We start from the raw sequence: 16672 nt of genomic DNA, 5'->3' as shown, positions 1-16672 counted from the left end.
AATTAAGATTTTTGGTGTGCTATGGACCTACACCGAAATGCTACAGTGGAATCCCCATTATGATGCCAATTGGTGATATTGCTGGCAGCATACACACATGCAAGAATTGGATGTTAACACTAGAATGTCCATGGGCAATGGTTTATATTGCAGTTTTCATTGCATTGTGAGACTACGTAGTCTTTGATAGATCCAAACTCCTGCCATAAATAGAAAGGCATCAAGAGCAATGGCATGTAGGCTGAAGACTGCAGTATGTGTGAAGGGTCCATGTACAACTGTTCCTGATGCTCTTTCACTTGGTGTAAGCAGGTAATGGTTTTTGTGTGCGCAGCTTTTAGAAGGCACCCATTTATGATTCTGCCATTCATATCTCCTTTTAACACCTCTTCAGTTTCTCACTTGCCCCATTTACTTTGCACCATCAACCGTTTTGTCATTTATCACCCTTATCATAAACCTTCCCTCTTTCACTTACTTGAAACCAGTTACATCTCTAACTTTTCCCAGTTCTGATGAAAGGTCTCCAACCTAAAACTCTTCGGTTTTTGTTTCGGATTCGCAGCATCTGCAGTTTGCTCATGTTCAAGTTTCTCCGTCTCTGCAGTGACACTTGTTGGCCAAAATGTGGAACTGGTGCATCAGATTAACAGGAGAACCTCAGGAAAAATGGTGGGACTTCACATGTTTGATCTTGTGCCACATATATGGATTGTGGTGACTAATTTCTGCAGAAACTGAGCCACTTACAAACTGCAGATTTCTGCTAGCAATACACCGTTTGAAGCCAGAAAGAAGCATAGGTTCCAGCTGACAAACACCAAGGCCTAAAAATGCCATTGTGCTGTGTTCATTTTACAGGCAAGAAGCAGATGCGAATAGGTTCATTATCATAGAATCCCTACAGTGCAGAAGGAGGCCTTTCAGCCTATTGAGTCTGCTCCGACTCTCTGCCAGAGCAGCCCACTCAGGCTCTATCCCCATAACGCCACGTATCTGCACAGAACCTGGGTTCCTATTGCTGGGAGGTAGCAGTACTAACCACAATGCCATCCTTAGTGTGTGGTTTATACATGCTCAATCTGCAACAAATGTCCATCTATCCATATTTGGTAGGATGTCCTTAACAAAAAGCCTGGCTGAAACTGCAGTAGACCCATTGCTTACGCAAATCAGGGGTTTTACTTCATCCCTTTGCCAAACTGCAGCACTACTGAATGCATCATGTTCTCAGTTTTATTCAACATACAACAGCTAAAATAGTAGAACTTTAAAGGAAATCATCACAGAAAAGCAGGAAGATTAAGTCCTGGTTCCCCACTAAAACTACAGGCCTCAGTCGATAGTGAGGCTGCATTTGGGTTGTCTTCTCACACTTGCAATTAATGCTGACACTGTCTCCCCATTTGAAAAGATAGACAAGAGGAATGCAGATATCACACGCAGGATTTCCAAAAAGCCTTCACCCGATTACTGCACTTTAAGCTGAAGAAGAAGATTGGGACATGTGAGGTTGAGGGAAAATAACAGAATGGATTGAAAATGTGAAATTGAAAGCAGAATGTAAGGGTGAGTTGTAGTTACGCAGATTGGAGAAAGCAATGTTCCAGGAGAATCAGTGCTGGTTCCACTGTTATTCATAATTTACATCAATGCTTTGGATTTCGCTGATGATACCAAACTGGGAATGTTGCTAATGCTGAAGAATGCAACATAATATGTCTGTGTGGAGTCTGCACATTCTCCCCATGTCTGTGTGGACTCTGAACATTTCCTCGTGCCTGCATGGGTTTCCTCTGAATGCTCTGGATCCCTCCCACACTCCAAAGATGTGCAAATTAGGTGGATTAGCCATGGTAAATTTCCCCTTGGTGTCAGGGGGATTAACAGGGTAAATATGTAGGGTCATGGGATTAGGGATTGGGTGGGATTATGGTCGGCGCAGGCTCAATAGACCAAATGGCCTCCTTCTGCACTGTAGGGAGTCTATGATTCTACGGATAAATCAGATGTACTTACAGAACAAACCTTTAGGCATAACCAGTACATTACTGTGTTTATGCTCCATTGAAATCTCCTTCCAGCTTTCTTCATGTAAATCTACCACCATAATCCTCTGCTCCCTCGTAAGCTTGTCTTACTTCTCCTTAAATGCATCTAGCTTCAAACATGCCCAGTGATAGTGAGTTCCTCATCCTTGTTCATTGACAATAAGAATATTTCAGTTGCAAGCAATAAAAAAACTAACTTCACAAAGTAAATCAAAGGAAAAGGTTTAATAAAGGAGCTTCATTACACAACACGCAGGCCACACCCTGGGCGACACAAGCTCCCCACAATCCTCATCTGCTTTCTAATAATACTGGGTCAGCTGGTCAGCTCAACACCACATCATTTTGCCATTGTCTACCTGGTCAGCTGACCATAACAGCATGTTATCATTGGTTACGTTATAACAGGTTCCAATGTTATCTTTATTACATTATAACAATCCTCACCACTGGTATTCCCTATTGGATTGCTTGGTGATTATTTTATATTTGTGGCCCCTTGTGATGCTCTTTCCAACCAGTAGAAATATTCTGTTTTCACTCTACCAAAAGATTTCATAATTTTGAAGACCTGTATTTGGTCACCCCCAATGATCTTTTTTAAACATCGAAGGGATCCAGTCTAACAATCTTTTCCTGATATGTATATTCACAAATTTCTAGTAACACAAAAGGCTTTTTTAAATCTTGCAAACTACTATAAGTGACAAGTACCTTAAAGATATTCTCCAAGCCACTCACCATCCTAACTTGGAACTATATCGCCATTCCTTCACCGTTATTGGGTCAAAATCCTGGAGCTCCCTCCCTAACAGCACTGTAGGTGTACCTGTGCCACATGGACTACAATGGTTCAAGATGGCAGCTCATCACCACTTGGCCAACAACGCCCAACTTCCATGAACAAATAAATATTTTTAAAAAACTTTGGTAGGGAAAATAGAAACATGACTGACAAGTTACAAAATAAGAAACTGAACAGGCTGGAATTATAGAGTTACAGATCACTCGGGGAGTCCAGGTTGCTGTGGCAACATGAACTTTTGCATACATTTTGTAGTCTGCAGTTATTGATACTGATGGTAGAAGTTCCATCACAAGGCTGAGTAGGCCTACCTCCTGCTCTTGACATTGGCATGTATTAGCAGGATTTGCAGGTGGATATACACTCTGTTTGGTTGCAGGAGGAACTCACCTTCCTTGGGTAACAAGTGCCTGCGGTAGGACTCAAATCCAGGATTTCTGGCTCAGAGGCAAAGTCGCTGCCTACAGTGTCACAAGACCTCAGTACTAGTGAACAAATCATTAAAAGGTTATCAAAACCTTTAAAAATGCTTAGAAATCAGAGGGATTTCTTTCTAGAAGGTTGGAATTAAAAGGTTAAAAATTTATACAGGGTCCAGTCAGGGAGCATTCACCACACTGTGCGCACTCTGTGGGTGGGATTTTCTGGCCACATCCACCAGAATCATGTGGTCCTGCAGAAAGTCAATGGACTTTTGGTTGGGCCGCTGAATCTCCCATGGCAGAGGAGCCACCACAGCGGGATGGGAAAATCCCAGCCTGTGTTTTATAGCAAAACAAAGGGCAGTGAAACACTGGGGGAAGTGTGAAAAAAAACTTACAAAGGTGATACGAGAACTGAGAGACAGCTACTGGAAAATAATAAACAGGATGGGGCTTTCCTCTTTAGAAAACAGAGTGGTGATCTGATAGAGGACTTTAAAATTATGAATTTTATGAAGCCGGCAATGGCTGTTTCAGGCATGGGAGGAGGTGGGAGGGATGCCGGTGATGGCTGTTTTGAGAGGGTCTGATGCCAGTAATGGCTGTTTTGGTTGGAGGGGTGGGGGGGGTCCGATGTGGTGATGGCTGTTTTGGTGGTCCAATGCAGTGATGGCTGTTTTGGGGAGTCTGATACCAGTGATGGCTGTTTTTGGGGGGGGGGGGTGTCCGATGCGGTGGTGGCTGTTTTGAGGTGGGGGGGGGGTGCGGTGCCATGATGGCTGTTTTGGGAGGGGGTCCAATGCGGTGATGGCTTTTTTGGGAGGTCCAATGCCACTGATGGCTATTTTGGAGGGATCTGATGTGGTAATGGTTGTTTTGGGGGGTCTGATGCCAGTGATGGCTGTTTTGGGGGCGGGAGCAATGCGGTGATGGCTGTTTTGGGGGTGGGGGCAATGCAGTGTTGGCTGTTTTAGTGGGGGACTGGGAGGAGGAAGAGAGGGTGATGTTGACGTTGATCACAGCAGGTAGAGTGTGGGAGAGATGCAGGTTTTGATCACCCTGATCTCAGTGCGGTCAGGCTTTACTGGCATGTTTGGGCCCCATCACTGCACATGACAGCATGAAACACACCCTACTGTTTATTTTTGGCCAAGTGCCATAAGATCCAGCAAGAAAACTTGCCCGTTTTTCTGGAAACAAACCCGCCAGTTTTCAGTCAGATCCTGACACTTTGGCTTTTTCAGTAAGATTCTGTCCTCTTGCCTGCATGGGAAGTATGCGGAGAAATGCATGTATACTACTTAAAAATTTAAAATCGGTTCATTGCCTACCTCCGATTAAAAATAGATGCTTTGAAAGAGTTCCACTTGAATGACTTTGGCACAGCTGATTACATTTGAACTATTTATTTGCAGATGTTCTGCATGCAACAAATGTAGACTGAAAATATTACAGCAGTACAAAAACGTTCCAATGAGTGGTAAACATCCAATGTTTTGTTTACAAGATCTGTGGTTCTAGAAAACCTATTAAGCAAATGAAAGCTGAAATATCGGTCAGTAGAAAATCAAACACATCCACAGTTTTTACAAAAACCTATAATGTCATTAAGTGCAAACGCAATTTTACTATGGTACTATTTTAAAGTGGGTGCAGGACTAAACCTGGAGGTGTATGTACCTTTGAAGCTGTCAAGACAAGTTGAGAAGGCTATTAACAAACGTATGGGATCCATGGCTTTATAATAGAGGGGTCGAGTACAAAAGAAAGGAAGTCATGCTAAACCTTTCTCAAACACTGGCTAGGCCTCAACTGGAGTATTGTGTTTAATTCTGGCCACTGCACAATAAGAAGGGTGTCAAGGAGTTAGAGCAGCTGAGGAGAGATTCAGGGTAATACCGTCAGAGTTGAGGGGCTTCAGTTCATTGAATCATTGAAAGCCTACATAGCAGAAGGAGGTCATTTGGTCCATCGAGTCGGCACCAGCTAAAATCCCACCAAGGCCCTAGCTATGTAACCTCATATGTTTAACCCCGCTAATCCCTCTAACCTATGCATCCTGGGACACTAAGGGGTAATTTAGTATGGCCAATGCACCTAATCCACACATCTTTGGATACCTTTGGTTATGCAGAGACTGAACAAGCTGCGGCTCTTCTTCTCAGACAGTGATGGTTAAGAAAGGATTTACTAATGGTATTCAAAATCGAGAAGAGTTTTCAAAGAGTTAATATGGAAAAATTGTTTCCAGTGGCAGCAGAGGTAAAACCAGCCAATTTAACTTGGAATGGCAGAAGACTCAGAGGTGGCACAAGGGGAACAAACTTGACTGAGCAAGTTTTTGGAATGCACTGTCTGAAAGGATAGTGAAAGCAAATTCGATAATAAATTTCAATGAGAATTGAATAAATACTGGAAGAACATACATTTCCAGGGCTATAGGGACAGATTGAGAGAGTGGGATTAACTAGATAGGTCGACCAAAGTACTACCAAAGTTCATTCCATGATACTGTACTTGCTTATATTTTAGCTTTACATGTGAAGGCAGCAGTGTACTGTTTATGAGGAAGTTCATATGCAAAGGAAAAAATTAAATGGGTCAGGAACTAATAAAAAAAATCTGCAAAATGAAGAAGTCAAAGGGGATGAAAGTGGAAGCAAAGGAACTTAATGAGAGAAACAAAACAGTAAATTATGTGAGGCAGAGAGGAAAGAAAAGGACAAGAAAATAGGAACGGGTAAAGAAGATAGGAAAAGTGGAGGAAAATAGAGACGGAACAGGAACATAAATATAAGGAGAAATAGTTTTAAAAAATCCAAACAAGATTTGTTGTTGACTGGGATTTTTAGACCTTGACAGTCATTTCTAATTAACACTGAGAGTTCATCACAGACAATTTCCCTAATCTGATAACCTAGGCTTCAGACACTTAATTTCCAGTAGACGTCAATGTACAGGATCCTGCAAATACAGGCCTCAGACATTCAGAAATGTAAAGTGTGTTCTAAGAATAATTCAGAATCAATGAAAGCCCTCAAAAATCATTTTTGGAGCACATTTTTACAGTGGAATGTCCTTAGGAACATGGAAGTATAAAGGATAAGGAAAGATTACTGTAGTCCATCTGACAGGTACTACAAACCAAAAATTATGATACTTTTATCACATGTTCTGCCTAAGCAACTTCCTCTTGAATTTGCCAATTCTATTTTTTCCCTATACAATCTATCCCACAAATTCACCACCCACTTTTTGAGATAGTTTATAATTACACAGATATTACACCCACAGTGCTGTATAAATGGACTTACTTCACATGACAAAGGAGACTGTGCCAGTGTTGACTGTGAATCATTTGTTTTTTCTTGCACATTCAAACCCAGTTATGTTTGTCTCAAATGCAAATTTCTTAACTTATTTTGTGACGACTTTCTCCACTGCCATTTCTTTAAAAAAGATGCCTATACTCAAATAATCAGTCCATAATTATGATTCCCTGCTGATTAGAGGTCCACTTACATTACCTATATCAACATCTGCTGAAATGTTAGTTGTGCAATAACATTTTAATTACTGTAGGATATTAAACAGCCACTTTTAAGCAATAAGTAATTTTTAATTTTTTAATGATATTAAAGAGCTAATATTTATTCAATAATTAGTACCATATTTTTTGATGTATGAGACTTCTTTCTTCTGAATATCAAGCCGTTTAAGTGGATTTTAGATGCCAAAGCCTTATAAATAAATCCCATGTCTCATTCCAAAATATCTCCAGTCAAGTCACATCAATCCTATACGGCAGTATTCAAGCTGGAAGTGTGAAATGTGCAGAAGAAAACGGCGGGAACGTGGCTGCTCATCATAAAGACAAAGTAAAGAAAAAAACTGCTTGGGACTGGCACAAGGCGAAGGGTGTGTTGTGTACAATCAAGAAGACAAAAAGGCAAACCATGGATCTAAAGCTCAGTGGACTAACACCGAACAGAAATTGGAAGAGTATGTGTTGACACAATGAACTGCATGCTGCACTTAAAGACAGTTCAGCTCTGTCTGAAACCCAGGCAAATTGCTATAGACTTCGGAATTGTGAATTTTGGTGACAATCCATTGTAGTATTTCCATTTTATGCGACAAAGAGGACAGTTTTTACAGCAACAGATGACCCATGTCCCAGAAACTCTGAATACTTTTAAGGAGAAGCTAGTCAACTTCACCTCTTTTGTTGAGAGAAGGATTGAGGAAGGGCACATACAGCACTCTAACTTTCTAAACACGGAGGAGCTGACCCTGACTTTGATTTGCCAACGAACAGGAGAGAGTAAAGATGCTGAAACAGTGACAATCAGAACTGTAGGCCATAAAAAGGCCAATCTGACCTTGGTGCTGACATGTGCTGCTGATGGTGGAAGGCTATCCTCAATGAAGTGAAAGACCATTCCAAAGGGAAAGTTTCCTAGCACGGCACTAATAGAAGTTAATCTAAAGGCATGGATGGGTAATGCAAAGATGAGGCAATGGCTTTGGAAGTGTTACTCACGACCGCCAGGTAAAGTTTTTCAAACAAAGAAGTTAATGTTAATCATGAACTCTATGTGACCTCATTTAAGTGAGGAAGTGGCAAGAATGCTGTGATAAGCATTTTTCCTGGTGATATGACAACGTTACAACAGTCACTTGACATTTCTGACAATCGCTGCTTTAAGGCTGAACTTTGGAAAATGTGGAAAGTTGGGTATCTACAGTAGAACATGGTTTTATGAATACAGGGCTTCTATGCTGACATGACCCTGTGGATATATAGGACAGTGCCTTAAGTGGTGATTATGGAAGGATTCAAAGCTTGGATTATCAGAGAATGCTGAGACTCAAAAAAAGGAAGGATGGAAAATGAGGGAACATCACTCTTGCCTCAGCCCTGAGCTAGTGGCAAACTTCCACTTAGACACTGAAGGTGAAGAATTCAAAAGGTTTCTCTGTTGTACAGTAAACTATTCATAGTCAGTGATTCACATGCTAATGTACGATTTCACAGTTGTTTAGGGAGTTATGACCGTTACAGTTTTATCACAATTTCATCATTGTTAGTGAATCAGATTTGGACTTCCAAAAATGTGTCATATTACTTTTCTTTCTCATTGATAAATGTGCAAATAAAAGAGATTTGAATTCAATCTGTTTTGAATTGAACTGGTCTATTTAGACCTTCAGAAGGCTTTTGACACAGTCTCACAGTGTAGATTACTAGGTAAATTGAAGCACGTGGAATTGTGGGTAGTTGTTCGAGTTGGATAGAAAGCTCGTTAGCAGACAGGAAGCAAAGAATTGGAATAAATAGCTCTTTTTCCAATTGGCAGGCAGTGACTAGTGGGATACCAGAGGGATCTGTGTGAGGACCCCAATTGTTCACAATATATATATTAATAATTTGAATGAGGAATTAAATGTATTATCTTCAAATTTGCAGATGATACAAAGTAGGGTAGGAGGGTGAGCTGTGAGGAGGATGCAGAGATGTTTCAGCATGATCTGGACAGGCTGATTGTGTGGGCATATGCATGGCAGATGCAGTACAATGTGGATGAATGTGAGGTTATCCATTTCGGTAGCAAAAATAGGAAGACAGATTATTATTTGGAAGAGTATACTTTGAGAGAGGTTCATACTCAGTGGGACTTGGTGTCCTTGTGCATCAGTCGCTGAAAGTAAGCATACAGGTACAGCAGTAAAGAAGGCGAATGATATGTTGGCCTTCATAGCGACAGGATTTGAGTACAGTAATGGGAATGTTTTCCTGCAATTGCATTGGGTGTTGGTGAAGCTACACCTGGAGTATTGTGTGCAGTTTTAGTGTCCTTACCTGAGGAAGGATAACCTCACCGTACAGGGTTTACCAGGCTGATTCCTGGGATGGCAGGGCTTCCATATGAGGAGAGATTAAGTCAGTCAGGATTATATTTATTGGAGTTTAGAAGAATGAGAGGGGATGAGGGGATATCTTAGAAACTTAAAAAATTCTAACAGGATTAGAAAGAATGTTCCTGATGGTGGGGAAGTCCAGAACTAGTGGTCATAGTTTGAAGCTGTGAGGCCTATTGTTGTACTTATCAGGTTAGAGATCAGCAGGTTGATCTGGGACTCTAGAATCATAATACTGAAACTGTCCAAGAGGCTAGAAGTATGGGGTCACATGATGTGACCCATTAATTGCAGCTTCACAAACAATCTCTGTGTCTCTGGTCAAAATCCATTGTTTCCCTTAGAAGTTAAATGGTAGCTGTTAACACCTCTTCAGGTCTAAAAACTTTTATGACTGAGATGAGAAGAAATGTCTTCACCCAGAGAGTGGTGAATGTCTGGAATTCACTACCACAGAAAGCAGTTGAGGCCAAAACATTGTGTGATTTCAAGAAGAAATTAGATATAGCTCTTGGGACGAAAGGGACCAAGTGATACGGGGCAAAATGGGATTCAGGTGTCGAATTTGATGATCAGCCATGATCAAAATGAATGGTGGAGCAGGCTCGAAGGGCCAAATGGCCTTCTCCTGCTTCTAGTTTCCATGTTTATACGTATGTTTCTGCACAGGTCTTGTCTTATATACTGTTTTGACTTATATGTAAATGAAGTTTGGAAAAAGTGGAAACCTAACCAGTTTGACTAATACAACACATCGACATACACCGAAAACTGTAATTCCGTTACAAGATTAAAAATTATTACAACAACTCCTGCTACTACAGACAACTTTGTAACAAGTAGAAGGCGCATTTAATGAGATGCAATTGTCAGTCAGAAGAAAACAACCCAATTAAGTTAAACTTACTTAGATAATTGCACAAAATAACATGTTGAGTACACCCACCTTTAATGTCCTTTCCAAACCCCATAGAGGAAGTGACAGTACTCTTTCTATGTTCTCCGCTGTCAGATTTCTCTTTCATCATCTCGTCATCATTATTCAAATCACCCGAGCCCATTTTCTTTTTCTTCTTCTGCCGAGGTGGTAGTTTTTGCGGGAAAGTGAACATTGGCACGACAACTAAGACCATGGCAATTGCGCAAAGCAAAAATCCACTCCACCTGCGAGATTATTTTATGGGTGCAGGAAGAAGAAAAGAATAGAAAGCAGAAACATGATAAGAATTTATACTTGGATTGTTGTGAGACCAAATTTGATAATAAACGTATTGGATCCAATGTTTCATTAACAACATCAGAAAGGGAAAATGTTTCAAAACACATGAAGTTCAGGACTACGTGATCAGTATCGAACAGGCTAATTTAAATGTAAGCAGTAGATAGCATGCCTTTCTGAAAGAAACATTGATAAGAAAGTTCTGGAAGAGATCCAATCCAACAACCCAATACAGATATTGGAAAAAAACACTGCGCTGAATTAATGGCTATGATAGACGGCACATCCACTAATTGGAAATCAAGGATAACTCCACTTTGGCCACTTCCAGAAGCCCCAACACAATTCAATGTTCGTAATGCAATATGGCATGTTACACTTCATACATTTAGCTTGGAAGGTGTGCATTTTGTTTTGGATTTTATGTTCTCCTTGTGGTCATGTGAACAATTTGATGGTCAGTGACAGAGAGAGCTTAGGGAATATTGGACTATAAGTGAATGAGGAATTGGGATGGTGGGCTTCTGAATTAGTTCTTCACCTTCAGATGACCTTGCAGGAAGACCTCAAGACTTCATGGCGGCGTCCAGTTCAGATGGTTCTTATTTGGAAATAACGGCATCCTTGAAAGCAAATGATGCTGCAGCACAATACGTAGACTGTTAGGCAGGTGATGGTCGGATACCTAGAAGGCCCACCTTCAGGCTGCACCATCCGCAGTGCAATGCAGCCTTGGCACAACAAAGGCACTAGGAGTACGGTAGAAGTGGAAGCACAATGACTGTCATCCTGATAGAGGAAAGCAGACTTGTGCTCCATCGAGCCACTGACTGCCGTGGCAACAATCTGAGCTTGGATGTGATCAGGCTGACATTGGAAGACAGTAGTCTAAGCTTCCAGTACATCTTTATTGGAAGCTGCCGTGGCTGAAATGGAAGTTGAGATAACAGCCATCGGCCACTATATTGGATGTCGAGATGTGGCCATCAGTTTTATGCCAGAAAGGATGATTTTTCAAGCTTTGTGCCAAGTTGTTGCCAGACTGCTTCTTGACTTGACAATAACTGCACGCTAAGTCTTCTTCTGTAACCTGACTCATTGGAGTCCTCAGCAAGTCGTACGCAGCAGAAACTATGTGTGTTCTTGCCCTTTGACAAACTGGCACTTACGTCAACTTTGCGGTCTGGCCTGGTTGTAGCATAATTGTGTCCGGTGTCCATTACTGGAGATTTCATCTCTATGCTATTGCTGAAGATATGTACAGTGTCAGTATCTGCAGTGGCAACTGTTTATGTGAAATCAAGTAACAGTGTCTTCACTATCACTGACTTCTTGGTCTCCCTCTGCCACCTGACCAGACTGCATGTTTTGAGTATCTGAAAGGAAATGGGATGAGGGTAATATTGTTATGAGAGGAAAGGAGAAGGTAAGAAATGCATATTTATGCAATTGGTAGCTCATAAATTGGACGAAATTCCGGACTAAAGAGGAAATCCCTCTTTGCTTAGCTCTTGCTTCCTCCAGTCACATGCCACCTACTCCTGCAAAAGAGAGGGAAAAGTGTCAGTGTTGTCTGATTTCTCAGGTGATATGAGCATCATAGCCAAGTAGCTGGCAGTGTGTGCAATTGTGAGCATGAGACTTCTGACAGTGTGAAGCATTTTCAAAATAGCCAGTTTCAAAAGATTATTTAATTTCTTATATTTTGGATCCATCAGTGGGGTGAGTCACAACTTTGCATTCTTTTGAGAGGGTATATATTTGCTTATGTAAGCTTTTGATATTGTGTTCTAAAACAGCAAACCCCATCTAGTCATTATTCTTAAATCCACAGGGGTTAATCCATACCACCAAGTATTAAGAAAAATAATTTAAAAATTATTAAAAGGGAGTCCAACATAATGTACTTGCTATTTTCAGGAGAAAGTCCAAGATGCAACCATGTTAATGGAAAAAATGCAAGTCATAATCTCATACTATGCAATTCTTTTATGTGTTACACTTTTTTGTAATATTTTCTGACCTTAGGAATTATCTTGACTGCTTTCCCTTTCTGTAAAGTTTTCAATTTGTTCAATAACCTTTTTCTAACACAGATACAGCCACTTATATACCCTTTCACTGGTTGCTATGGGTTGCTTGAATTTTCAGATTCAAAATTAATGGGCTGTCATACAATTAACTGAACAAAACACACAGTCGGTCTTTGTTCAAGAGTAGTCTGGTTGCTCCCTTCAAGTCCACAGTTCAAAAACTAATCTGAACTGATTTTTTTTAACATATGTTGACATACGAATTTCCCTGATACGTGGGATGGTTATTTTGAAGTGCAGCTGGCTCGAAATAGCTTGATACCAACATTCTAGATATTTTCAGCCTTTCATTTTTGCAAAATGGTGGCATCTTGTTTGCAGCAATATTTCCACCAATTTTAAGCCCTAAAATCAATCCTCTATATTATAACATTGGCCCTTTCTATGTCTCATCTACTGAATTCAGAGTGAGGTCATTTTATTAGAAAATGAGATACAGTTTCCCTACAGAACCAGATTTCTATGTTTTAGAATGAGATATAAAATATGCCTTCTGCCAAGATCAACTGAGATAAGCAAAAGTCAAAGAGTTATTGAACCAAAATAATTTTGAGCATTTGAATGGCAATTACTACAGCTCAAAATAACATTTTCCAAACGTCGCTGGATTCCAGGGAAGTGCCGGAAGATTGGAAAACGGCTAATGTTACGCCGTTATTTAAGAAGGGTGGCAGGCAAAAGGCAGGGAATTATAGGCCGGTTAGTTTAACGTCTGTTGTAGGTAAAATGTTAGAATCCGTGATCAAGGAGAAAATAGCGAGGCATCTTGAGGAGAATTGTTTGATAGAGCAGACGCAGCACGGTTTCGTTAAGGGGAAGTCGTGTCTGACAAATTTATTGGAGTTCTATGAGGATGTGTCCAGGGTGGTGGATAGAGGAGAGCCGGTGGATGTGGTGTTTCTTGATTTTCAGAAGGCGTTTGATAAGGTGCCTCACAAGAGGTTATTACAGAAGGTCAGGGGGCATGGAGTTGGGGGTAGGGTGTTAGCGTGGATAGGGGATTGGCTGTCAAATAGGAGGCAGAGAGTGGGGGTCAATGGGTGCTATTCGGATTGGCGGTTGGTGACTAGTGGAGTGCCCCAGGGGTCGGTGCTGGGGCCTCAGCTATTTACCATTTATATAGATGATCTGGAGGAGGGAACCGAGTGTATGGTGTCAAAATTTGCAGATGACACCAAGATTGGTGGAACAGCAAATTGTGCGGAGGGCGTGGAGAGTCTGCAGAAGGATCTAGATAGGCTGGGCAAATGGGTCAGGAACTGGCAAATGGAATTTAATGTCGGCAAACGTGAAGTTGCCCACTTTGGTAGGAATAATGGTAGGAAGGACTATTACTTACATGGCGAAAAACTGCAGCATGCGACGGTGCAGAGGGACCTCGGGGTCTTTGTGCATGAGTCGCAAAAACCCAGCCTGCAGGTGCAGCAGGTGGTCAGGAAGGCAAATGGGATGCTGGCCTTCATAGCGAGGGGGATTGAATATAAAAGTAGGGAGGTCTTGCTGCAGCTGTATAGGGCATTGGTGAGGCCGCAGCTGGAGTACTGTGTGCAGTTTTGGTCACCGTACTTATGCAGGGATATTTTGGCCTTGGAGAGAGTGCAGAGGAGGTTTACTAGGCTGATACCGGAGTTGAGGGGGTTGAGCTATGAGGAGAGGCTGAAAAAGTAGGCTTGTACTCGTTAGAGTTTAGAAGAATGAGGGGAGATCTCATTGAGACATATAAGATGATGAATGGGATGGATAGGATAGAGGTGGAGAGACTCTTCCCGCTCAGAAAGGACAGTAGGACTAGGGGGCACAGCCTCAAGATAAAGGGGGGACAGTTTAGAACGGAGTTGAGGAGGAACTTCTTCACTCAAAGGGTGGTGAATCTCTGGAATTCTCTGCCCGTTGAAGTGGTGGAGGCTGCCTCGCTAAATATTTTTAAGGCGCGGGTTGATGGGTTTTTGATAAGCGAGGGGATTAAGGATTATGGGGAGAGGGCGGGAAAGTGGAACTGAGCCATGATCTTATTCAATGGCGGGGCAGGCTCGAAGGGCTAGATGGCCTACTCCTGCTCCTATTTCTTATGTTCTTATGTTCTTATGAAGCAAATGAATGTTACATATGAGTTTGATAGGAAGAGATTGTTGGTAGGTGAGTAATGAAGATCTGGTGAATTGATCAGTGTTTAAAGCAACTGGTGCAGTTGGTCAGATATGACATTTGAAGATACATTCACTGGTCTTGATCGTTCATGTGGGGTCATTAGACCACTGCAGTGCCACATCGATGTTTTTAGGATTAAACTACTGTTCCTACTGTACGCATGTGCACACATGCATACACACATGGAGAGAAAAGAATAATTATGGATAACAATCGTAAAAGAACCTCAGAAATGAATGTTGGTTCACGTGATTTCCAGAGTCCAAAAAAATCAAAGTTCAGATGGTGTTTCCTTCATGGCGGACTCCAGTTCAGATGGTTCTTGTTTGGAAACAATGGCATCCTTGAAAGCACAACGAGATTTTAGTATGTAGAAGGTTTGGCAGATGATGGTTGGATACTTTAAAAATAAAACAGGCCTCAACGAATTGAGAAGTGATTGGCTGCCTGGTCAGCTGTGAGGCCTACTGTTGTACTTATCAGGTTAGAGATCAGCAGGTTGATCTGGGACTCTAGAAACATAATACTGAAACTGTCCAAGAGGCTAGAAGCATGGGGTCACATGATGTGACCCATTAATTGCAGCTTCACAAACAAAATCCACTGTTTCCCTTAGAAGTTAAATGGTGGCTGTTAACAGCTCTTCAGGAATAAAAAATGTTGATTCCTTTATCTTTGTTATCACTCCAACTGAGGAGGCAATTCATCTGCTAACCTTCTAGCTTTGAGACCCTAATATGGCCTTACAATAGAGTGTGAGATTCCACAAGGATGAAAGTGGAACTCTCTTATTCTTGTAATCTCTGTTGGAAGCTGACAGGTTTTAAGTCGGTCCACCTTGTTGTCCAACAAGGAGCAAACACGCGATGGGTCGTACTAGGGCTACTCTTGGATGTTCGAGAGTAGCCTAGTGCTTCATGTCGTTAGTGTGCGCTTAAACTGGACCAGATGCTGGGCAACACGACAGCTCAGTGACTATCACTGTTTGCTGTGCAGACACATGGATTTGGGCCAGTGTCTGTGGGAGTTTGTGCATTCTCCCCGTGCTTGCGTGGGTTTTCTCTGGGTGCTCTGGTTTCCTCCCACACCCCAAAGCTGTGCTATTAGGCTGATTGGAGGTAATAAATTGTCCCTAAATTAGTTTCCCTCAATGTGGAATGCCATAATCATAGATAAGGGTCATGGGTGGAGGGGGGTCTGGTAATGTTAAAATGGCAGCGTGGGCTCGTTGGGCCAAAGGGCCTGTTTCCTGCACTGTTTTGTTCTTTAACAGCTGTGAGTTTTGTGACCTGCAGCAGCCATTTCTTTTTGGTTCAGCAAATTTTTTTTTCTTAAATAAAAGGATTTGATGTACAAATTTTGATTTCTTGCGCATTTTAGACATGACACTTTTCAAATCTAACACTAACAGATAATTGCCATGGTTTCAATGTTTTGGTAGGAGTCAGTAAGTTTCTCTTTCTCAAACAGAAACTGACCACAATGAGCTTGTAAGTGGCTCATGAATTAAGACTATAATGAATGTAAAACAAAAATCAGTCAATTCCATATATCATCCTGCCACAATGTTCTTCCCATGAATGCCATTTCTTTCAATAGTTTGCATTGCTTTCAGTCTTCTGAAACAGTTAAACTTCTTCAATCACACATTAACAAAAAAAACGAGGATTTTTGGATTTGAAGAAAAATAATGCTTTGAAATGAATGATAGCTAGTGGAGATGCCAGCATTGGACTTGGGTAGACACAGTAAGAAGTCTCACAACACCAGGTTAAAGTCCAACAGGTTTATTTGGAATCACAAGCTTTCGGAGCACTGCCCCTTTATCAGGTGAGTGCCTGAGGGAGATGATGTACAGGTGAGTGCCTAAGGAAGGAGCAGTGCTCTGAAGGCTCTCGATTCCAAATAAACCTGTTGGACTTAAGCCTGGTTTTGTGAGACTTCTCACCTGGGTAACTTTCAAACAAACTTTTAATTCAACAACAGGTCCTTGGCTGTTGAATAATTTTCTC

General features: G+C 41.5%; 1 protein-coding gene across 3 annotated transcripts in view; it reads right to left on the bottom strand.

Moving 5' to 3' along the window:
• The window catches only part of LOC145346623 (solute carrier organic anion transporter family member 5A1-like), a 167376-nt gene that overhangs the window by 47551 nt on the left and 103153 nt on the right, over window positions 1-16672 (bottom strand). For all 3 annotated transcript variants that reach the window (XM_080194114.1, XM_080194112.1, XM_080194113.1), the window contains one exon: window positions 10147-10364. In XM_080194114.1, the coding sequence (XP_080050240.1) occupies window positions 10147-10364 (218 nt within the window). The remainder of the gene's footprint in view (window positions 1-10146; window positions 10365-16672) is intronic.

Source organism: Carcharhinus amblyrhynchos, chromosome 8, assembly GCF_965287045.1.
Source record: "Carcharhinus amblyrhynchos chromosome 8, sCarAmb.v2.hapA, whole genome shotgun sequence".
Classification (NCBI taxonomy): Eukaryota; Metazoa; Chordata; class Chondrichthyes; order Carcharhiniformes; family Carcharhinidae; genus Carcharhinus; species Carcharhinus amblyrhynchos.
Note: the sequence above shows the minus strand (reverse complement) of the source record. Positions and strands in the feature narration are given on the sequence as shown.